The following is a 25,660-nucleotide window of genomic DNA, read 5'->3' as shown; positions in this document are numbered from 1 at the left end:
GCCTGCCGACGGGAAGCACTGAATGGATCCCTTCTTTTGCTTTGCTGGCGTGCGTGGCTTTTGCTTTACCTCTTAAACTGTCTTTATCTCAACCCACGAGTTTCTCATTTCACTCTTCTGATTCCCTCCCGCATCCCACCGGGGGGAATGAGCGAGCGGCGGTGTGGGGCTTTGTTGCCAGCTGGGGTTAAACCACAACACTGAGGCTGTGTGAAGTGCTCCCTGCTTGAGATTTTATCATGCATTTTCACTTCAGATCTAGAAGTAGACTTGATGGCATTTGCAAGCAAGCCGGCCTTCTCCAGCTACTGCCAAAACCTGCTGCCACTCCTAATTCCGTATTTCTCCTGTTCCTCATCCCCCTCCCAGCCACTGGAAAGCTCTGTGACAGCTCTAGACAGAAGAAGGTACTGCCACAGTAAGACAGGATCATCTGAGGGTAAGAAGATTCCTGGCACTATAAATGAGCAGTGGCTCTGGTGAGCTGCTCCAGCCACAAACACTCACATCTTCAGGCCTGGCTTCCCTGGTCTGACTAGACCAGCCTGCGTACAAAGGAAGAAGAGGCTTCCATGTCTTATTCCCAAGAAAATCAGGTTTAGGATTTAGTCCTGCATGCTCCTGTGATACTGTACCTTGCAAGCAGAGAGTAAACATTATCTCTGTGCACACAACTAGAAGACCGACACATGCCAAAACACGTGGCACTGCAGAGAATAACAACTTCTTGCACATTATGGACAGGCTGTTAGGACTGACAGGGAGTCTCTGGTTGAGCTACATGGCGAAGAACAAAAAAAATCTCACCGTAATCAGAGAAGTGCTGATGGGGAGGCTGCAAGATGGCAGGACCAGGCTGCTGCCACTTCCAGCACTGAGGAGAGAGCAGCAAGAAAAAGAATTTTCTTCACTAAAGACTGAAAAATAGCTTAATATAAAATCTAAAGGCCCAGAGGCAAATTTCATATTTCTTGCAGGTTGGGGAGGTAAGTACACTCTGCCTGGACAATAGCAAATACCAGTGAGTAAACAGTAGATATTACTTGGGAATGTCTCACCAAATGCAATAGCACTTTCATCAGGAGCCAAGAAAAAAAATTCTACTTCATTGAGTGCTTCATTGAGTCCCTACAAGCTTTGGCCTCTTAACTGCATCAAACCAAGGAGAAACCTGTAATTTCATGGATCACCTTTAAGGAAACTATTCTCAATTCCTGTAAATGAAATTAATACAAAAGTAACCCTAGGGGCAGGGGGACTCTGCAGAGATTTGGGATGGCGGTCTCTCATTTTGTGCAATCAAGATTAATGTCAGATGTTCCCAAAACCAAGATCAAGAGAGATGCCAGCTACAATGCATGTCTCCAAGCCTTCTACAGTTTATTCCTGACAACTGGGTTCAGTCAGTTTTTTACACAGTCTGAATTTCTTGCATTTTCTTATAAATGGCATTTTTAAACACAGTTTTAAAAGCACTCTTAATCTGCAATCTGAAACAAACAGGCACAAATGGGGCTTTGACACTGACTCTTCCATTGAAAAGATGATAATCCAAATGTCTAAAAATCTAATATAAAAGCCGTTCTTGAAAAGGGGCAATTTCTCCTAGCAGCTACATTCCTGATATCTTTTCTATTATTTGAATCAGACTTCTTGAAGTTAACAAGAAATAATCACAAAACCAGATAAAGGGCAAACCAATACATTCCCTTCCTGTACACTGCTGGCCAGGGTTTTCAGTAGCTAGCGTGTATGTAATCTCTGAGCTCATTTGGAGGAGTAGCAAGCTCTACACCAACTAAAGAATGAGCTCAACAGAGGCACAGTAGCCTTCATAGTTCTTCAGTGTTTCTAGCAAAACACCTCCTCCTCCACCCCTCAAAGTACCACTCTCTACATATCTACTGGGTAATGGATACACAAGCAGTAGGGACCACGGTGCATAAAGAATAAACCAAGCCAGACAAACTGATTGCTCTTTGGCAGAATTGTAACAGTAAAGGCAGGCAGCAACACAGGTGATAAATTCAGATGTTAGCAAAGTACCTGATTTTGCACCTTATAAATTAATTATGAAAATGTATGGAAACATCCCCAGAAATGCATGCTGGCATGTAAGCTGAAATCCGGCTGCTAAGTTGGATGTAAAAGGGGAGTTACAAACTCTGCCCCCTGCCAGAACGAAGAGCAGCCCCTTACGGAGACGGTGCGTGGGGTGGGCCATCCAGCATCAGGGAAGCAGGGCTCCTCCGAAGAGAAAAGTAGGGTTGTTTCTGTATTGGTTTTGTACTTCCTATGTCTATAAGTAATTTTAAAAATGACAGCTTAGCCTGCCAGAGAATTGCCTGCAACCCAGTTGCCCAGGGAGGGTTTTCAAGGAGTAAACAAAAAGGGCAGGATTTTGCAGTTATGCCCATCCATCCCCACTGCACCAGTCAGGGAAGGCGAATGAGCCAGGTTTGTCCAGTGAAACTGCCAGAGGAAAGAGCTCCCTGAGCTAATCCCAAAAAACATAGTATGTCTATGTCCTGAGCAAAACATACTCCTCGCTCAGGAAATTATTATGCCTTGAAAAGTGTGAACATGGACACACAAATCATTGGGACTGGATTTGCAAACTCTTAGCAGGTGAGGTAAGCTCTAAAGCTTCTAAAATGAGAAACCTGAGACATACAGAATCTCCTCAAAAGACCTATTTTTAAAGTATTTCCTATAAATTAATATTTTAACTAAGGATGTGCTTATCTGAGAATTATTTCTTATCTCAAGGCCCTTCAGCATGTCTAAATGGCCAAATCTCTTTTTTCAGGTGAGCTCCATTACCCTATTCTGAACGAAAACCTCTGGGATGGATATAGTATACATAATTTTTAACAGCATACCTAGTCTGCTAATAAAATGATGCCAGACACTGTCTGCACAGAGATTTAACACCCGTAGGACTCTCTAGAAAATTTTTGCTCCTGTTGTGGTGGATAACTTCGGAGCAGGCTTGAATCATATGGTTCTCATCCAGATCTTTTTATTCCCTAGGAAGAAAATAGCTAATATGGAACAACACCACGATGAATAGACTCCTTGCTGTTATTTACCACAGCATACAGCCCTGGCTTTTGTATTACCACCTGAGAAGCTGGGGGAGCCCGAGATCAGATGCTTTGCAGCATGGTACCCTTGATTTCTGAACCCAAAGTGACAGGCCAAAACTGGAAGCTCTGCACCAATCCTCCTCATGCTCCCGGGTGACTGATTTAATGTCTCTGAATCCACACCATGTTTCTGATTTCAGGATAGACTTGAATTTGCTATGATCTGTCTCAAAAGTGTTTGGACGCAGGACATTTTACAGCAGTATATAGCCACTGTTCTTCCCCAGCTTCCATTTCTTAGGACTAGCATGAATCTAAGCTAGCTGAACGCTGTCCTGCTGGCACATTACCAATTATATAAGAGTTATCTGCTGGGGCATGGGCTTTCTTACAATCGCCTCCACTCTCCCAGCTAAAACATCCTCTGAGATTACATGATGACTTACCCAAACATGTGAAAACTTTTTAGCCAAAGACAAGTGCAGGAAGAATTAGGAGTCACAGCCCCAGTAGATAACAACAAATATTATTTTTGCTTCTATCCTTCTACCTACAGAATATTGGAAGTATGAATTCACCAGTTATCCTACACTCTGCACAAACAGTACGTATGCTCAAGCCTTTGTTGGGAGGGGAAAAGGACACACTCCAAATTTAAGAACTTGTTCAAAGCCATGACTTGAATAGGGTGAGCAGCAGAGATGAAACCCTGAAGGTTTAAGTTTTTGGCAGCTTCAGATCTTCATGCAGAGACACCTATCAACCACGGTAAGGGATTACTGCTACCTGCAACCAGCTGTGATACACTCTTGTCATCCTGGGTCAACCACTACTGGGGGACAAAGACTCATTCTCTACATGAGAGAGACATGACATCTGTTCTAATGTACTGATCACAAGCACCTCAGTAACAGATAAAGATTCATGTCCACTAAAACCAGAAGCACTCGCACCTTCAGGGAATGTTCATATTCTTTTTTTTCTCTTTTTCTTTTAAAGTTATTTAAAGAATATTTAGGTAGATGCAGTGCATGCTTTGTTACTGAAACAGGCCCTTGCATAGAAACTCAATATGTTTTTTCAAGCTCCGTTTTACAGCACCAAGTGTGTAAATCCTTCACAGGTTTCTGTAGAGTTTGGAATGCAGACTCCCAGCAAAGAAAAAAATGCAATAAAATACACAACTGCTCTTATTTCTATGTGAAAAAGCAAAGCTGGCAAGTATGTATGTTAATTATAAGGTAAAAAGCTATATAACTTTCTTCAGATCAACTAGAATCTTACATAATTATTTTGAACAGATGATTATGTGTCTGCTGTTAAAGGAACTCAGTAGATGACATTATTATTTAGCAGTCAGCAAATTCACAGAAAGTTGCATGTGCTCTAAGAATATAACCAACGTGGCATGGGAGCAGTGACAGACATTAGGTACATATTTAGATTAAATTTCTTTCTGCACTAATGCCAGAACTCAGAGTGCTTTGAATTTCCATGACCACTAGAAAATTTTTGTATTTCGTTAAGCTATTTTGTATTTCACTAAAAATACCTCTCCTTAACTAAAGGCCATTGTTTTTCAAGGGCAACAGAACTAAAAATTTTCTTCCTTTTCCATCTGAATGTGAGCTGAGTTATAGCAGCCAGAAAGATTCTTGTTTGAAAGGAATTTTTGTTCTGCTCAGATCATAATGGAAATAACCCCCAAATCGTACAAGTGAAGGTACAATTTTAATAAAAGTGAACAAAATATTTTCCCTGGGTTCCTTCCTTTGCAAACAGATACTGTGATTTTCCAGACTGAATTCTACTGGTTCATATCAACACCTACTGGTTTCTACGATGGCCTGTACTACTGCCTCCTCCTCTTCTGAACATACTCTTTGGACAAAACTGGTGGTGTGCTTCAGAGATAACCACACTTCCTCCTCTGAGCTCTCACAGGCACTCCTGTAAATTAACAAACTTCTCACCCTGCCTTTCCTGGAGAGGAAGTGTGCAACTGCCCCATCCTTAAACTGAGATCTACTTGTGTAAAATCTCCAAAATCTGTAAATCTGATTTGGTTTTAGGTACTCAGGCCAGCCAACTCTTCCTCCCTCCTTCGCCTCACACCAAGTGATGTAGCATCATGCAATGCTGAGGAATATGTCAGTGCTAAGGGAACCATCTCAGGTGATGGAGCCCAAGATCCAAATGCCCTTTTAACCATACTTTGCATAATTATGAATGTGATTTATAGTCAGAAATTATTTCCTCCTCTTATTAACCTTGGTATTATCTTTAGCCAGCCAATTTCATACTGCACCTAAGCTTTTCATAAATCTTGTGCCTAATACTTCCTGGACATCTCCCATACTTCAAATGTGTTGTGTTTTACTTTCAAATACAGAAAAAAGACTAATCCCAGTGATCTTGATTTTTGTAATTGTCTTCTGAGAGCCATTATCACCACATCTTGTACAGAATTATGCAGTGACTTATTGCTCCCCTATTTTTTCAAAACCAGGAAAGCTAGAGAATAAAGTTTTCTTTCTAACAGAAGGCTACTGGTGGCAGAAAACAAGCAAAGAACTGCAGGAAGATACACAGGGGGAGTATGGGTTACACCAGGGCATGCTCCATATCTAATGCAACATTCCTTTGCTCCCAAATTGTTGTCAGAGGGTACTACTGTACTGGATTGCCACTTCCATGCAGTTTGATGGCACTGCACTTGGCAAGCAGCTTTGCAGAAGTTTGGGGTTTTTTATTAAAAAGAAGAGAGACACAGTAACCCCAGTGATGCATGCCTGTGCCAGAAGAATGAAAGAGGAGAACTGCATGAAGTCAGAAAGTCAGATTCTCAATTGGTCTCACTTTTAAAAGCTTAAAGTTTTGAAGAAGTGAACAGATGTTGGAAATCAGAAATAAGTTACACCAGAGCTGAGCAACCGTTTACTCATGTGTACTATTTTGTTAATATATCATCTCTTCCTTTGAATCCAAGAACACATGCCTTACAATGACAGGAAACTTTTCCAAAATCTTTAGCTATTACATTCTCCCAGTGAAGAAAGTGTCTCGGCAGAAAGCAAAATTGAAACTCGTTTGATAGCCTTCAAATTCCATAGACAGTCATGGGGCTTATTTTTCCCTTGTTCTTACCCTGGCAGAATTAATTTCTGACAAACTGAACCCAGACTGTGTCCATATTATTAAGCAACACTTTGATCAAGCTGTAGAGATTTATTCATCAGGTGTCCAAACTAGGCACACCAAGTTAAAGGGCCAAGTATGTAACTGGCTTATTGTTCTGTTCCTGTGTTTTGTTCCTGCTTTTCTCTTGAATCAAAGGAAAAGTTCTGAGATAAGCATGTTGTAGAAGTGATGGATGCCACCACTGTTAATTATTCCACCCATTACAAGACACAGTATAAATCGCTTTTTGTCTGGTGACTGCTGCACTGAATTTGTAGAGCACAAAAGACACTGCAGATCTGTGATATGGTTCTGTTCTTCTCATTACATAAGAGATAAAGATATGCATACTTAATAAATACATTTATTTTAACAAGATGAAGACAGGCCTAATTCAAGTAGTAGCGCTTTCTGAACAGCTTTTTATATTATCATTATTACTTGGTACACAAGTACAAGACAAGTTTTATTTTCAACATGGCATTCACAACAGAGCATGTTTTTTTGCTATTCATGTTTCTAGTAGCTGCAGCTAAAAATGCCATTTAGAGATGAAACTGCTGCACAAGTACACTTTGTCCAATACAAGAGCCCAACATTCATTTCTATCATCAGCTCTGTAAGAAAAGCTTCCTTATTCATAAGGTATTGATTCAGCAGAAGTTTCCCATACACTTTCAAGTGTTTGGGATTAGAGAAAGGGACTGGATGTTTTACAACAACAGTGGCAGTTGCAGTGCTGTCACAGCTGGGAAAGCTGCTCCCTGACATGTGCCAGCCTCGCACAGTCAAGCTGGAGGCGAACAGAGGCAGCCTTGGCAGACAGAAGGACCCTGCAAAGGTTTTCACGTGCACCACTTCTCTGAAAATCCATTCCTGTTCACCAAAGTCTTATCCTGTGTGACTGCCCCTAAGCATCGTGTTTAAACCTCATTGACTTCAAGGAGAACAAAACACTTATTTATGTTTTGCTGAACAGCACCAGACAATTGGTTAAGGGATGGGCAATAGCCTCATGCTTAATCTTGGTCCCACAGAAATCAATTAAGGCCCACGAGTACCCTCCTGACATTTCTGAGCAGGGGACTTAAGAGTCAGAATCAAGACTGGAAAGCTCAAGCAGCTCACGAAGTGTTTCTCCACATGTGCAGCTTAACCATCAGGAAGATGAGGAGGTAGAGAATGAGGAGCTCTGAGTAAACTCATGTATGTAGCATCATTTCCACAACACATAGCAAGACATATGTGCATGCCAGCTCCTGGTATCGATGCATTCTTACCTCTACCTTTATTTTAAGGTCCTTACATTTTTCTGCAGAGGTAAGATGACAATCCAAAAATCAAGTCAATAAATTATTTTGCTGTTAAGAAACAACTGTTTCCTTCCTCCACCTCTTTGTTTACCTTCTGAATGAACTGTTTAACATCAAATACATTTTTCATCTGTTAAATTCTTTGGGAGCATTTTTAAATGCTTGGGGATTTCATAACTGACTTCAATTTCAAAACTCGAAACTTGATTTCAACTTAGCCCTGGATGAAGGCCTTTGCTGTTATATGCTTCCAAAATCATAACTACAAAATGAAACAACAAAGTCATTTGAGACTAGTTTACCGCATGATAATTTTCACAGCTGGAACTGCATATGTTTCTCTTTAGATGGGAACAAGGCACGACTTGGAAAACTTGCTCTTCATGGCAAAGGAAACTTAACACCCACCAAAAATTCACTCTCTTCCATAGAAATGGAAGCTCTTTTTTGCCTGCTCCCCTCACCTCTTACTTTTCTAACTCTTTAGTCTTTGCATCCGAACAGCCGTTCTCCAGCATTGCCACGTATGTCTGCAACGGACCAAACAGCTGTACACTGGCAGACCACTGAGTACAACACAAGTTACTTTAACATTGATAGAAGCCACACTGTTTATTTCAAATGGTTTGTCCTCCCAGCAACACAGGGGAGTGAGTCTAGGAATGGCACACCCATCCAACTGCCATTAGATCAAAAAGACTACCCTAGATAAAACCAGCTTAATATACATTTGCTTTTACATCCCAGTTTTTTGCTACTGATTTGTTAACTGTCTAAGAGCACAATCACCTTCATCTCAGGAAGCTGGCAAATACTCTTCTTTCAGTTTCATGCTGCAATGGATTTCTTGCAAACCATGTACTTACTTTCTCACTTGGTTACTTTTTTATCTCCTACACTTCTCACATTCTGTTTTGTCAGTTTGAGTTTTCTTTGGTAGGTGCGTATTACCCTTTGTTACAATAGTTACAGCTACGCACACAAGTACACATACAGGGGTTGCACTTTCGTGCAAGTCAGTGACTTACAAATCTTCCCCTTTCAGGCGGAAATTTCTCAGGCTTGATCAGAGGCTGGAGTTAATTTTACTGTTGCCATTTTTGTTGCAAGAAAAATATCTGTTCAGATGCTCTTTTTCTCTTTTGAAGGTCAGAAACTCAAAACCAAGGTTAAATTTAGAAAAAATACTTTGAAAATATTCCAAGCCTAGCACCAGTTTCCCATAAATTTTACACCAATGTAACTATGAATTTCACTGACTTTGTTCTTCACACAAACCAGTAGAAAGGATACCATAGCCAGCCCCCTTGCAGATCAGGTCTAAGCCTCCCACCTCTAATACAAATGACTGTCTTGAGAAAATCAAAATGAGGCTGTAAAAAAACAACGTGCACTTACATGTTTAATTTTAGCAGCTGCTCAGTCAACGAGCACACTGTACGTGTGTCTACATGATGCGATGGACCGCAGCAGAGAGAGCCTTCAGCAAGCCGTGCCTGCATTAGCAGCGCAGAAGTGCCCAGGCAGCCGGGGTGCGGGAGCTGTGCCAGCAAGCCCACCGCACAGTGCCGCAAGGATGTGGCACCTTGTCAGCATGGTGGCATCTGCCCTTTCCCTTGGGACAGTCATCATGACCTCTGGCAGAGACGGAACAGAGCTACATTCCTCCACCACTTCACTGGTTCTTCTCCAGGAGAACCCTTGGAGTGATCATACAGCACGCACAACAACCACCCCATCACTACAGCAGTGCTTCTGTTATGTTGATAAATGAGCTTCATACAAGAAATTGCAGCCACATGCTTTCAAGTGACTCCATCTCTCCCTCAGTCCTTGCTCTGGCTAAAAGGAAAATAGCATTTAATATTTCAAAAGTGCTCCTGCCATGAAAGGGTTTATGACAAACACTTTAAATAATGACTTTAAATAGTAATTGGTACACTAGGTCTTCAGATGAGAGAGGAACAATCACTCTTGTTGTTACTTGTGTTATCTTGCAATGCCCTCTCTGGTGGCAAGGTCCTTGGCATATATGACAAGCTGGAAGCTGAATCTAAATGAACAGGAGCAACTTCTTAAACCCACCTCCGTAATAAGCAACTGAGAATTAAATATAAAGGCCCTGGGTCAGTACAAAGCAGCACTGTCTCCTAGATTTTTACTGCTGAGTTGTGCCAGTTGAGACTCTGGATTGATTTTAGGCACCTGTTTTAGCCTCCTCCTTCCACCTCTCCACCAACTCTTTGGACTGATCTGGACTCCTGACGCTGGGTCACTGACTGCAGCTGCCCTTTGGAGACTCCCTCCTTCTCCCTCCATGACAATATAGCACAGCCTGGTTCTAAGTTCTCAGCTAGACATGAAAGCATGCATTAGAATAAAGGAGAACCTCAAATGCAAACATGAAAACAATCTCTGCTTGGGTTTAACTTTTATTTGGTTTGGGTTTAACAGCATGGCTATGTCATGGATTTGAGAATTCAGATTGCCACTTCCCATACTGCAGATGTTTCTCATGTCAACTTCTGGGCTTTGACTACGCCTTATATTTAGCAAACATAAGAACAACAAAAAGATTTCCTCTAATTTAGGCATCTTTGAAGACAAGGATCTGAATTTTTATTTCCTTTTCTTATTTTCATAATGTAAACCCAGCAAGCTGTTATTCACCAAGCATGCTACCAACAGTGAAAGCAGAGAAACACAAATGTCTGCGAATTGAAGCAGAATCAGAGCAGTACAAGCACACTAAGCCAAAACCAATCCTATTTAAAGGATAGAAACATGCCATGAGGTGTCCAAATATAATTGATAATATTCTTGAAATGTAGTATTTTTACAAAAATGAGCACTCATCTGTTTTCCTTCATCACCCAGAAAATTCAAACAAAAGAACAGCCTGTAATGTTTAGATGAAAATACATGCATTGCACAGTAACTTCTTTTTTAAGCTAGACTTTATTATCAATTTTTTAAAATGCCATGTTTTAGCAATACTTTTCTATCCCACAGCTCAGCTCTTTTCAACCTGGATACTTCAAAAGAAATCCTAACAAGAGAGGTTGGTCTTTTCGTAATGTTAGGAAAAAAAAAAAAAAAATTAAAATCACTCTCTGTCATACTGGAAACATGAGAATGGTTCAGAATCAAAGGAAGGGGATGTCATCAAAGGTCCTGGGAGAATGATGAACAGCTTCAGGAAGGAAATGGGCTTTTTTAATGCACAGTTTAACATTGAGAATGAATGTAAATATCTAGCCTGGTTGTGCAGAGGGATGGAGGAGTTTGGGGAGAAGATACAATGCACACAGGAAGGAATACAGCAGTACACTGCAGATTGGGGGCTGAGTGTTTTCTTCCATGTTTTTCTTGAATTTTGACTGTCTGTCAAAGTAAACAGCTCCAATTATATTCAGCTGGATTGACACATACAGAGTTCAAGGCTGGGGAGAAGGATACTTCAATACGCAGTTGAGTTATTGTAGGCATGAGGACATGAAGTTTTAGTCTCGATTCCTCCTCCCCCTGACATTTTAAAATGTCAAGCTAGTGTCCACGTTGCTGCCTTATTTCCCACCTAGTCTGCAAGTGAGCAAGGGAAAGTTACCTGTTTACTGCATAAAAGGAACCACAGCATCACTGGAGGTTTTAAAATGAGAAATATGCGACCACAAAGTTGGGAATAATGGCACAACTATAGGTCAGGAACTATAATGTGGTCGATTTAAAATTCTTATTTGAAAGACGTAAGTTGGTGAATACCACAGTCCTGGGACAAATCAGTGAGGGCTCTGTGCTGGATGGGGTCTATCACACAGCATGGCAACCTCGTGCTCCATCGATGGCTCCATTACACTGTCAGGCAGCACTTGCACCACAGGGAGCTTCACTTGCATACCAGGGCAGGTTGTAAGCTCCTGTCACCTTCAGCTGAAACCCACATGTCAGCAGCAGAGCCAGTGAGGAGCACCTCGTCTTAATGAACAAAGCTCTTTTCTCACGCCAAAGAAAAGCTGGTGCAGCAATGCAATATTTAAACTCTACAAAGTCCTTATTAAATGTGACAGCCACAGCTGTAGCAGCTAGAGCACTGGCAGAACAAGGAAAAGAATTAAAGCCCTTTTGAGGGCTAGAAAAAGGAAGCAGGTACCATTTTAAATACTAAAATGAGGTCTGGGCTGATGGGGAATATAGATGCGGTGGCAGATAGCCAGAGATCTTGGAGGTGTTGAAAGCCATTGCTCTGACCCTCCCACAACTTAATGAAAAGGAACCATCTTTAATCCTTTCCAGCCAATATCCTCTACATCAAACAGATGTATATAATTCCCACTCCTTATCTTCAGAGTATGATGGGTCACATTAACATCTCCCCCACACCATGAGCTCCAGCTGAAAAAAACCTCAGTATTTGCTTATGAAATACACAATTCCAGTTGTGATGCCAGAACAGTGGATAGTGAGGAATAGAATTATCCATGTTTGGAAAGTGGAGAAAAAGCAGAAATGAAAAATAAAACCCCCAAAAGGGGCATTTTTCCCTACAGGTAGAACAATACAACATGTACATTTTAGATATGCCCAGCTTCCATGACTGCTTTTCTGGAATGAATGCATTGATAACTATCCCCGAGGGAATGGCTGGAAATACTTCCATGCTTTACTATACTGCTTCAGTCATGTTGGCATAATCTATAGGAACTCGAATTGTCCTGTATGGGAAGCCACTAACACAGAAGAGAAATTTCTCTTTGGTAAGTTTGTTTAAAACAAACAATCCCAAGTGAATTAACTTCAGTACCTGAGTAAATTATGAAACATTTCTTTGCACAGGCTGTAAATCCTGTTAAAGATGAGGACATAACAGACTTTGTCATTGCTGGAGGTGTAGGCACCACAATATTAACCCTTGAGCACCACCACCTTTCCAGACTCACTTCTCTACCATCTTTTCTTCCCACCCACAGACTGTGATCGCAGTACTTCCTCTGAGTGCAGCATTGCCCAAAGCTCTAGTGCAGCTTCTTTGTCAAGTGATGGAAAAACTCTTTTAGTTAGGAAAAAAGCAAATTCTCTCCCTCTGGAGACCACCACGGAAAAGCTGCAGTTTGTCCCAGAATGTAATTTTTGCTATGGAAGGAAAAAAGTATTTCATAAGGGGGCAAATGCTAACATTCCTCTTTGACAAAACGCATGATTTTTTCAGAAAACTCACGTTTCTTCATCAACCTGATGCTTTGGTTAGGTTTTTCACCAGTTTCAAACAGACTTTTATATCAGAAAACTCAACCAAGTACCAAAGGTCTTCCTCTCTGCTCATTCAATCCTTCCCACAGTATTTCTGAGGCCCCTTTCTCTCATATTGTCATCCACACCATGCTGAAAAACTTATTGAGTACCTCTCATTCCTATTTTATTTACAAATTAAGTTGCCTGTATTTCTGTAACATCCTGTGTCCCAAGAGAAGCACAACTGAAATGACATTTCTAAATCAGATCACTTTACTGCACAGTCACATGTACACACATATATTCAGATAACAATATTCTCCTTAAAAACATCTGCCTAAATACAGTTGCTATGGCCACTTAGAGGTTACAGAGCTGTCAGAGCCCTGGCAGGGTCACACCTCTCTTGTTCCAGACGCACCTCTTTTCCCATTTAGGGAGAAAAAGAAGCACATTAGTGTATTCCAGAGAAGTCATAAGGGCATATACAGCTTATTGCAAATGGGTTCCTTCCCTGCCAGAAACTATAACCACTCATTGCCCAGGATGAGCAACTCAACTATCCACAACTACTAATGTGATATGTACTCTATAAAGACGAAAAGCCATCTGGTGCTTGAATCTAGTCTGCTTCGATATAACCAGAGGCCCTTTATCATCTCAAGCCATTATGAAATTATCTCAGACCAATTCCTGGCAGACAGGTACCCACACAAGAGAACCGGCACCAGCCAACATTAAATAAAATCAGAGACTACACAGACCACACTGCCCTTTACTAGTAGAAACAGTCCTTTAGGTCCATAGCTGGGCTACAACAGAAAAAAATAGAGGATAAGAACCCAGAGCTGCCTTACAAATTTACAACTACATTGTTTATTAATTTTACTGTTAAATCATTTTGGTTTGCAATTCTGTGCTTTATATTTCCTGAACTTTCTCAGAGTACTTCAGCTCATAGGGCTTGTCATAAACAATACCTTGGAGAGCTTTTCATTTTAAGCCAAAGAAAAAGATGAAAAGTTAAATCACTTAATGTTCCCTTCCCATTGGTTGCAAATTGATTTTATTTACTGAAACGTGCTTGCATTGCAAAAACCACTCAACACATACAGTAAATAAGTCACTACATGAAAGTCTAATGTAACCTAGTAGCTACCTATCCATTTGAAATAGACTGGAGTCATAAACACCTAAATACAAATTTAGTTGAACACTTATTTTTCTCCTGCTTACAAGAGGTCAGTCGATACTACCAAAGACAAAAAATAGCTTCATTGGTCCCGATAAAAATTAAGAACATATATTCTGTGCTGCTGCGTGATATTAAAGACAGACAGGGTACTTAACACACCAACCACATTTTTGTATACCCTTTCAACTTAAAAATTGCAAGGCACAGAACAAACATCGGTAAGTTATTAGCTTCAGTCTTCTGGTGAACTTTGTAAGAGTAACATCAGAGCCTGAAGCAATACTACTACTGTCAGATCTCATAAGCTAAACAGGGTCAGGCCAAACAGGCACTTGAATAAGGCACCTTTGAGGATCACGTAAATGCAGCAAGAAATAATGCTGACAATTCAGTAGTGAGCACTATTCCTTCCACAGCAGAACTTTTCATCTCAGATACACAGCCACAAGTGCTATGCAGTATAAACCAGCTCTAAAAGGCATCAACATTGTGCTGAGAAAACATAACCCTACTCCCCAGCTAAAGTTATTACAGTTCACCTATTAAAATTTCTCCAGCCATTTCAAAGGAACTAGATAGTTATTGCTTCCTAATCTCACGCTTTTCTTATGAGACAAAATGTTAGTCAAGATGTGCAGTGTTTCTCTGGGAGGGGGGGAAGGCTGCATTTTTAGTGGGTAAAGCAATCTGCTCACTCATGTGTATCTATTCTACCACTGGCAAAATGGTTTCAGAGGCAGCGTTACTCCATGTCTGTGCATCTATCTGCCTATCTATTATTAATAAAGAAGAATGAGCATCCAGCCTACACTTTCATGATGAAGGAAGCCTCTTTTATATAGGAAATGAAAATGTACAGGTTTATTTCAGTGGCTGCGCTTTACCTCACTGTTGTGGGCAAAAAACCCACAACCCTACCATTTATACTAAATCACCTCCACTACTGAAAGCACAATACACTTAGAGAATGTGGCTCAGCAGCTCCCAGAATAAAAGGCAATTCTTAAAGTGGGAACTCATATCTGACATTTACAGTATATAGTAAGTGATTCAGCAAGCTACAGTTGCTGTACACAATGACAGATCATTGGATAAATGAGCAACCGATAACAAGTGTGGAAGCCTTGGCTGTCCACATCAATAAATTAGACAATACCAAATAACCAATGCTACAAACTGCAAACTGCCGATTTAAGGTTGAAGGAAAAAAACCTAGATGATGTTCAAGAACATGACGGAGAACTAGGGGGCATTACAGGTCAATAAAAACTAATGCTATTTGCCATTCTAATTACTTTGCATGTTCATGAGCTAGGAAGGCAGTTTGTGAAGCTGTAAGTAAAGCGCCAAGAGTACTGACACTATATATAATTCATAGACTGCAGCATATTGCTACATTTCTCATTGCCCTTAGAACTTGTACTTTCTCCAGGAAATATGGAGGTAATACTTAATGTTTATCTTCCAAACTCATTTTTCATGCGCCCTATATTAACAGGTCACTCTGGTGAATGGGAAAGTCATCAATCTGGATCATTTGAGGGATCGAAAAAGAAGGAGCTTTTATCCTTGTGGATATATTGCGTTGTCACTTCAACAGCGACACAGTTCACACAGCAACCATAAATGGGCACGTGAATCCTTCAGATACTGCCCAGATCCTCAGCTTACTGACTTTGATGAGGTGCTCTTGAAACCAGTGAGTTGGGTCAATTTATCAGGTCCTTGCTGAGTGTCAGGTGAAAAGGAGATGTTAAAAGACAGCACATGACCGGCTGTGTCACTTCTTCCAGGTGAGTGGGCACCCGCATTGTACTGATACCTCGCTCTGGATTGAATTTTCCTGTTGACTCTTTGTAGACACAGAAGTTCCTGCAGATTTATGTTGGGTTTTTTCCATGGTTGAACAAGTAATATACAGAAAGAGGCAGAGAAATTGCTCCATTTTCCACATGTGGTCAAAAGCAAATGGCCACATTTCTCTTTCTGGATTACACTGGGTTTGCTTGAGGTAGCTAGAAAAATTAAACTCACTACAGAAATGAGTGGCTACTAAGTGTGCTTTGACCACAGAAACGTGCTTAGCTGTCCACAGCAGTTAATGGGATGCTGCTGGCCAGACATTTAACAAGTCAGAATCTGAATTGGAGGTTTAAGTTAAATACTTTACTGTAAGAAACAGAAACCTAATGTTTACAAAACAAGGACCTTGATAAAAATTAATACAAATCACATAAAATATATCAAAAGAAAACTAATTTTTGGCACTTCCTATACGTAGCTTTAAATAGACAGTTATTTTGGCAATGGTTTGAGAACCCAGCTGTGAAATTAATTTCCTGATCTTTTAGTACTGTATTTGTCAGCATTTAACCCATTTCTGGCTTGGTTTCTGTCACAAAAAAAAAGGTTTCCTTTAGAAAATCAAAATACTAGAAGATGCACTGCATCATTTCTATGAAAATGCAGCAGAGGAAATGCTAAGAACAGTGTCTCCTACTAAAGGTTTTTTAAAGTTTGGGACTCTCAGTAAAAACTTAATTTGGGCAGGTTTTTCTCCATCCTTTGCATTTAATGAAAAAGTGACTCCCTGACTGTGTCAAGATACTGCAAACAGGGAGAAGAAATGAAGACTTGCTATGGAAATGTGTAACTTTCAGCAGCAAGAAAATGTCACTTCAGATATGACATAAATGTTATGCATTTTAACATGTTGTCCTGGTTTCGGCTGGGATAGAGTTAATTTTCTTCCTAGTAGCAGGCATAGTGCTGTGGTTTGGATTTAGCAGGAGAAGAATGTTGATAACACGCTGATGTTTTTAGTTGTTGCTGAGTACTGCTTATGCTAGTCAAGGACTTTGCAGCTTCCCATGCTCTGCCAGGTGCACAAGAAACTGGGAGGGGGCACAGCCAGGACAGTTGATCCAAACTGCCCAAAGGGCTATTCCATACCATACGGCGTCATGCTCAGTATAGAAACTGGGGGGGGTTGGCTGGGGAGCAGCGATCGCTGCTCGGGGACTGTCTGAGTATCGGTCAGCGGGTGGTGAGCAATTGCATTGTGCATCACTTGCTTTGTATAGTATTATTATTATTATCATTATTATATTGTTGTTATTATCATTACTATTTTACTTTATTTCAATTATTCAGCTGTTCTTCTCTCAACCCAGGAGTGTTTCTCACTCTTACTCCTCCGATTCTCTCCCCCATCCCATCGGGGCAGGGGGAGTGAGCGAGCGGCTGCGTGGTGCTTAGTTGCTGGCTGGGGCTAAACCACGACACATGTCAACATTAGAAGGGAACAGGAAGGATTTTCCATTCTGAAACAATCTATAGCACCCCTCCCAGAAGTGCAGATTTTCTGCAGATTTAACTTGTTCACTTTAAGTTTTCTCTTCTGAATTAAAAAAAGTATCTCCTTTTCACAGTTATTAGAACTGTAGTCACAAGCAAGCTGCTTTTCTCTTTGCCTTTTGTTTTTGTAAATATTTCCCCCCCCCAACAATAGGTTTATCTAGATTTTTTTCAATTATTCTCTTTTGGAATCAAATATTGCTAAACGTTCTGTTACAAAAAAATGTTAAAAGGTGTTTTCCAGAAGGAAAGAGGGCTGTGCTGCCGCTACCACAATAAATACAGTCCATTGGCCAATGGACCATTCATGGATTAAAAAGGAAATACAAGTCACTGTGAAAATCTTACCAGCTTACTATCGACCGTAACTGCTTACACTATGTTTGATGAAAATCTGAAAACACATACTTCATTTTGAGCTCAGCAACTCTGGTCACTTAATCATAATATCATATTAGAGAATGATACCTAAAGCCCAATGCAGCAGGCAGGCAGACATCAGGGGAGCCACAGCATGAGCCCCCTTCTCCCTGCATCCTCCTGAGGCCGAGGCGTGAGATATGGCCTCATATCAGCCAAGGAAACAGGGTGCAAACATCTATCATCCCCTTACTCCGGAAGCATTTTGCACACTGATTTGCTGTCCCTATTATTAAGTACAGGAGGGAGTTACGGCTTACGGATAAAAATAGCTTGTTAAGACCAAAATTGGGCTCTAAAGTAGAAAGTGCCAATGCTTTCTGACTGCACTCCAGCAGCTCCCCATGAAGTTATGGAGAGCAGAAGTTGGGCCTTCGGCTGGAAACAGTACATTTCCTGCCAAGAGTGAGCTCTAGCTAGAGCACTCGCATGGGATACGACAGGGGACAGGCACCCTAGGCCATATGTCGAGAGTGGAGAGGACTGCCAAGACCAAGAGTGAACTGAACATTGTTCATGGCGGGGAAAGAAGGGCTAAAGCTGCCAAGCCAGGAGAGAAGGGGAAGAAGGAAAAGCATGTTCCTGGGTCCAACAGCTGCTGACAGCTTACACACCACTTTAGAGGCAATACAATTCTGGTGACCCCTAAATAGGGGAATTTTTTTCATTTGGAGATGTGGAGCTAAAAAAAGAGCTCTCTAGAAGGAGCAGCTGTTTCCAGGAAAAGGGAAACAGCTCCAAATGCAGCAAACGTTTCCCATGCCTGTCAGCACGCAGAAAACTCTGCTGAATACTTTTAGTTCATCCACTTTTATTCCTTAGCCAACTGCTTTTTTAACCCGTGTCTTATGTTGGCCCTGCTTTTATATGTATCCAATTCCCATCTGCACAACGATACTCAGAGCTCTGTGACCTTTTAGAGCTAAACTGGTTTTTTTGGATAAGTAACTATGTGCTGGTTTTGGCTGGGGTAGAGTTAATGTTCCCCACAGTAGCTAGCACGGGGCCATGGTTTGGCTGTGTGCTGGAAGCAGTGCTGGTAACCCAGGGATGTTTGGTTCCTGCTGAGCAGCGCTGACACCGAGCCAAGGCCGTGGCTGCCTCTCACCCCACCCCAGCAGCGAGCAGCCCGGGGGGCACAAGGAGCTGGGAGGGGACCCGGCCGGGACAGCTGAGCCCAGCTGCCCAAGGGAGAGCCCACACCCTATGGCCTCACGCTCAGCACACGGAGCTGGGGGAAGGAGGAGGAAGGGGGGGACGTTGGCAGCGATGGCGTTTGGCTGCCCAAGGCACCGTGACGCGGGATGGAGCCCTGCTCTCCTGGGGATGGCTGAGCACCTGCCTGCCCATGGGAAGCACTGAACGGATCCCTTCTTTTGCTTTGCTTGCGTGCGCGGCTTTTGCTTTACCTCTTAAACTGTCTTTACCTCAACCCATGAGTTTTCTCACTTTTACCCTTCCAATTCCCTGCCCCATTCCACTGGGGGGGAGTGAGCAAGCAGCAGTGTGGGGCTTAGCTGCTGGCTGGGGTTAAACCACAACAAACTACTTAAGCAATACTGAAGCATTTCATAAATTCATTGCAGATTACTAAACTGTTTGTGCCAAAACATAATACCATTGGGACAGAACCATAATTAAATGCTTTCAGACTTTTAAGCAAGTAACAATTCTTATATCTTACATTATAAAAGTAAATCCCTTATAATTGTCTGAATTCCAAAGGACATGTTTCAGTTCAGTTCAAATAAGCTTTTAATTTATCTTAACGCTTTTGCTGTGGTTGTTCTGGAAACCGTCAACAGCCAAAAATGTTGTCAGTCAACATGTCATTTGTATGATTCTGTTGATAATACTTTATCTACTGTAAACTGATAAGGCTTAGGGTGCACTTACAAATTAGTGCAGGTATAAATTTGTACTGATCAGCACCCATTGATTCCTGCCAATGTATCACTAGACTCCACTACAAATAATGTAAAATAGTATACCCAGTTTACAGAGGCTTAAAAATGTGCAGAAAAGCAAGCACCACTAAACAGTGGACGTACTTTTAGCTCATATCCTCCTTTATTCTGTGGGAGCTTGTTTCTGTATGTCCCTAGAGCTGCTGGAGAGTATGACTAATCGTTTGCATTTTTAAATCCAATTCACCCCCTTGGCTTAACAATAGCAAATCACCCTCAATTGCTTGTGCTAATAAAGGCGCCCCAAACACACAAACAAAATCTAGCAACAGCAGCAGGTGTAATTTGAAAAGTGGGCAATGTAATGAGATTTGAAAGAATTTAATTGAAAAACTATGAGCAAAGAGTGAATTCAGGCAGAATCATTCAATTCATGTAGCCATGTGGAATAATTTGTCATTTATGATGGTCAAAACAAATATTGCTGCATAAATGACTTTGAGGAACAGCCAGGCATTTTAGCAGCCTATGAAGAATATGACAGAGCAGAGGTTGAAGGAAACTTGGAGGACAGGGCTGCTGGACAGAGTGGTCCAGTAATTCCTGCATGTCACTCCAATCCATCACCAGCAGTTTATGAATTTGTTCAGATGGCCGCCTTCTGCTGTCAAACTGGAAAATAATTCACCAGTACAAGTTTACAAATCACCACTTTTCACAGGGAGGAGAAAGAACAAGGCAACCTCTCCCACTAGCACAGCAGTCCGTGGAAAAGCACATCCCTGCAAGATAGCCCCATTTTCCAGGGGACACCTGGGCCACCCCATGAGAGGAGGGCTTGCTCCTTTCTCAGGGGGTCACCCTTTCCCCAACCTCCAACGTACATCTGCTTATATCTTCTTCTAAGCCCGTCTCCTTACAGACCAGTGTTCCAAAACAAAAAAAGAGTGCTGAAGCAGCAAGTATTTTTCTCAATTGCACCTTTTCCTCCCAAAAGCTACTGAAATGTTGCTATGTCTTAAGACAAGAGTGAACTGGTTGGTAGGGCTGGGGAAGACAGGAGGTTGCCGAAATTGCCTTTCAAAAACAACATGACTTTTGATGTTTGTGTTTTTCTTTTTATCTGAATAGTATAATTGTTCTTCAAAAAACACTGGCATTTAACAATGCCAATTAAAATGCTTATGATTTCTGATATTCCTGAATATCTGTAATTTTATTTAAAATACTAAATTGTGGTATTGTTGATCGTCTGTAACTTTATATTAGTATGTTCTCTTTTTTTATGCAGGTGCACTCTGATTTATTATCTAATTGAAAACTAAGTTTCTGATACATTTTTAGGCTTTAGAACCCTGGATCACAGTTGCTAATCTCACTTGTTTGTCCACAACAAAACTACCAAGAAGCAAAGTGAAAACATATATATATATATATATATATATTTTTTTTTTTTTTAACATAGACTGAAGGGTTACATGTTACTTGCTAAGAGATAACGCTGTTGTCATGTTTCTTCAGAAAAAAAGGCTGACAAGACTTGTTTCACATCTGTCTGCATAATGTAACAAACCCATGAAGAACTAGTGATGAAAAAGCTGTTTTGTTGACAATCTATTATTGTTAAATGCACCCAAACACCAAGATTTAGGCATTGCTCATTAGTGCTGTATTGTAGCTCAGGATTTTGCCCCTATAAATACTTTGCATAAAAATATTTTTTGAATATATTCTAGGCTGCAAGCCTTTTCCTTACAACCCCAAACAGCTATAGACACTCGCCCGTACTTTAACCATCGAAGCCATACGATAACATTGCCACCACGTACAGCACTCCACGTGTAGTCCCACAACCCCTTTCTACAAATGCCATTTTACCTGTTTGTTTTGTGCTCTGTTCATCTAGTAATACAATGCAGATCTCTCTGTCTTTTTTACTGTGGCCAGGCATTACATTGGTGGCTTCCAGTTTCCACCTATGACTCCAGAGATTTTTTCTTACAAATTATCTCATAGTAGCTAACATCATGACTTAGTCACTGGAAGAAGAAATGGAGCAGGAACTCCCCTTCTACCTCTAAGGAGCCACTGAGATCTTCCATTTGGGTCTGCCAAAGTGAGAAGGAAAACTGGATCTGAGGAAGGCAGCATCTGAGGACCAGCACATGCTGTCCTTGCAGCTCCCTTACACAGGCACAGCCACTCAGGCAATTGCCCTGACACTCTGGCACAGGAAATTAAGGCAGCACCTTCTAATAGCTCTAATGACTTCACTGGAAGTTTGCTTAAATAATCACTGGATAACTAACTAATAAGAGCAGGGCTTTACCCCTAATTAAAAGTCTCACCTAGCAGACTCTACGTGAAATAAATGCTTAAGCAACACTAACATGAATACCAAACACAGAGTCATTCTTCACTTAGTCCACCACTGCTCTCTTGTCTGCAATTAACTTTGATCAGGCTGCTTGTGGGTTCACATCTTCAGTAAAGCTGCTGCATTAGTCTTGGATATCATTAACTCTTCTGATTACCTTTTCCAACAACAAGTTAAAATGGTGCTTCCGGCTTCTGCACCTTCAAATTTTCCTGAAGCTTTCTCTTATTCCAACTTCTGCTACGTCAGCACTGCACTTATGCTGATTTCAAGTTTCACTCTCTAGATGTCCATACTGCATTTACTTGGGAATATCAGTTATTCATTATTGCCACTTCCACAACTACCAGAATCTCCAAAAAAGACTAAAAACCTCAGGTACCAGATTTGATGCAACTTTAAAAAAGGAAAGATCCTTGTCTTACAATCAAGAGATAAAGTACATAGCTTAATTGACTTAACTGCTATTTCAAGTATTGTGTATTTCAGCAAATGCCTGAAAGACTACAGAGAATCTAACCCAACCTCCTCTCTCTCCATGGCACTCCTTGCTCGAGGGAGATGTGGAGTTGCTCATTTCAGAATAACTCTTTACTCCAATAAAAATTTCAGGTTACCCCGGCTGCCAACAGCGGCCAACAGGGTCTTGCTGTTCAAAATTTGTATTGTTAGAGGAACTGAGGCACTTGCCAATAAATGCCAGTTCAGGCATGTTAATAAGTAACAGCATTAGAAACAGCATTAGAAAGTTCCTGCACAAGGAAACAGTAGGCAAGATCCTTTTCTCCACATCTGCATTGCAGGCTAGCAGAGACAATTCTACCACAGCTTTGCTGGTAAGCCTTGAGCAGTATTTGCTAACAGTGATTTATAAAGACCAGCAGGTTCAGCAGTCTAAGCCCTGGTCCCACCCTAGCACCTCCTGGTACAGTATTTTGATGGGAAATTTTTCAGACAGGTGAATAAAGTGGCCCAGTGCAACACCAACCCCACTACAAGACAGACATGGGCATACTGGAATGAGTCTGGTGAAGGGCCACAAAGGTGATTAAGGGACTGGAGTATCTATCTTACAAGGAGAGGCCAAGAGAGCCGGGGTGGGTTGGTCTGGAGAAAAGGTGTGGCTCATGGGGATCTTATCCATGTGTACAAACACCTGGTGGGAAGGTGTAAAGAAGATGGATCCAGACTGTTCTCAATGGTGCCCAGTGCAAGAATAAGAGACAATGGGCACACAAACTGAAATAAAAGAAATTCTGTCTAAACATAAGAAAAATCTTTTTTACTGTGAGGGTGGCTGAACACTGTGGCAGCCTTGCCCAGAGAGGTTGTGGAGTCTGTATTCTCAGCGATAATCAAACCCCGACTGGGCACAGCCCTGGGCAGCCTGCTGTAGCTGATTCTGCTTGAGCTGGGGGTTGGATGGGATGTTCCCCAGAGGTGCCTCCAACCTAGATCTGCACTAGCCCCAGGGAAAGCAAACTCTCGGGATGTGTGTCAACAACTACACCAGTATGTAGTTTTCTTTCTGCCTCCTATGAGACACCTGCTTCAACAAAGTGATCTGATCTGCCTCAGCCCCCTCCACCCAACACGGCCAGCCACACAGCACAAGTAATCCTCTGCTGGTTGTTGCATGAGTTTTCTTTTGACTTCTCCCCCATAAAGATCTAAACCTACATGCACATAAAATTCATAAACTGAAACAAAACAGAAACAGGAGAAAGAAACTTGGTGAAGCACCAAGCTATAAGATGGTTCTTATGTTTTTACATGGTTCTATGTGTTACATTCATAGTTCTAATCCATATTCTATATTTTCAGGTCGTCATCTACATAAACTTACTAGCCTATTCCAAATATCTGGAGAGATTCAACCAGCAAACACACAACACCAGGTATGTCTCCCAAACACTTAAATCTGGAAAAGGTGTTCACTAACATATGTGCTTTTATAAGCTAAAGGAAATTTAATTTAAGATCAATTTCACACTAAATTACAAGGGGAAAAATCTCCTGGTTCTCAAGCATTTTGCAAAATGGAGATCACTTGCATATTCCATATTTACATTTTTAATAATTCAGGTCATAAACATTTTAATAAAACAATTAACTTTAATACATACTACAGTTAGTTTAGGACAAATTCATTAAATTGTGAAGTATGAATATGCCACACCATTCAAATAATGAAGAGAACACAGGAGTTCTAGCAAGGTCATGATAAGAGGGAGAACATAGAGTATCTGTTATTTAAAGAATATCCATCATGGGGAATTGAATTATATGCATCTCATTTTCACTTTGTCAAACCTAGTTCATGTTCTGGTTGAAGACCAGCATGCTACCTAGGATAGCAACTATCCACAAGGCAGGTATTATATCTTCATTTGACAGGTCTGGGGTCAGGTAGGTCAAATCAATACTTTAGAGATCTGTCCATGGTCAAAAATGGGCAATAAAGAATCACATGATGTATGAATCTGGCATACAGGGAAAAGAACTCATTTAAAATGAGGAATAATGATAAGAAAAGAAAAATGGATTTCACTCAAAATAAAGAATTATATTTCAAGAACACATTAGAAATATCATATAGACTAACTCAATTTGATACAAGAAAGCAGAATTCTACTTATCACTGCTTTAAGTAGGACCCCATTTTAATCAGTATGTCAAAACACTTATAAATTTCCCCTAGTTTGGGACTGCTTGGCTATTGGGATTTGTTTTGGGCTTACTTCTATCAGATAGATTCACTGACATGTGAAAACCACTTTTTCTTATTATTTCAAAGCTTTATTTTTCTATTGGCATAGAACAAAGATTCTTACCAGTAACCTTCAATTCAACTGTTCTTCGTATAAGCTTGCCTTCAAACTTCAGTTCACAGGTATAATTTCCTCCATCTTCTTCCTGGACCTCTTGTATTAAGAGAGTATTTCCCTTCTGAATTACAATACTTCTCCACATTTTTGGCTTACATTCCTGCAGAAAAAAATCCATTGCCAAAATTACCCAGCTTGTATGACATCAGCCAGTGTTGCCTGATCAGATTTTCAGTATTATGCATAAGTAAACAACCATCTCAATATATTTTGCAATTCAAATTCAAATATAATTTCAGAAAGCACAGAGATCTGAAACTGGAACTAATTTGAAGACAGAAATTAAACACAAATCTTTTTAAGGTTCAGTAATTTCCACTGTATCACATGGGCTGTGTTTAATACGTGGTGCCCTGAAGCAATGGTTAAATATCTTCTCTTTTTCATGATGAACAACTGCCAAGACCTCTACTTTAGGATTGACCATTAAAATACACCTCTGTTTGAAGGGAGTAAGGGCAACATCTGTTAAGAGTTAGCCTGAAGGCAAACTTTACACACAGTCTCAGGCTAGAACCATTTACCAACAGAAGAAAACAGGCAGAACAGCAGTTTTGTGAGCAAGAGAATTCAGGAAGCCTGGTTTCCTTATGGTCTTGTTTCTCATCATTGGCTTCTCTGGCATCCAATAAGCTCTGATTCAGCCTTTTCCCATCACTGGGCTCTTTGTAGCATCACCCCCATGTGCATCTTCTGATGGAGTAC

At 40.9% G+C, this 25,660-nt stretch overlaps 1 protein-coding gene across 1 annotated transcript in view; it reads right to left on the bottom strand.

Annotated features, from left to right (window-relative positions):
• The window catches only part of IL1RAPL2 (interleukin 1 receptor accessory protein like 2), a 384,489-nt gene that overhangs the window by 145,359 nt on the left and 213,470 nt on the right, over positions 1 to 25,660 (bottom strand). The window contains exon 4 of the mRNA XM_075720755.1: positions 24,902 to 25,055. Within this exon, the coding sequence (XP_075576870.1) occupies positions 24,902 to 25,055 (154 nt within the window). The remainder of the gene's footprint in view (positions 1 to 24,901; positions 25,056 to 25,660) is intronic.

This window comes from Pelecanus crispus, chromosome 13, assembly GCF_030463565.1.
Source record: "Pelecanus crispus isolate bPelCri1 chromosome 13, bPelCri1.pri, whole genome shotgun sequence".
In the NCBI taxonomy this organism is placed as follows: domain Eukaryota; kingdom Metazoa; phylum Chordata; class Aves; order Pelecaniformes; family Pelecanidae; genus Pelecanus; species Pelecanus crispus.
This window is presented reverse-complemented; position numbering and strand designations above follow the sequence as displayed.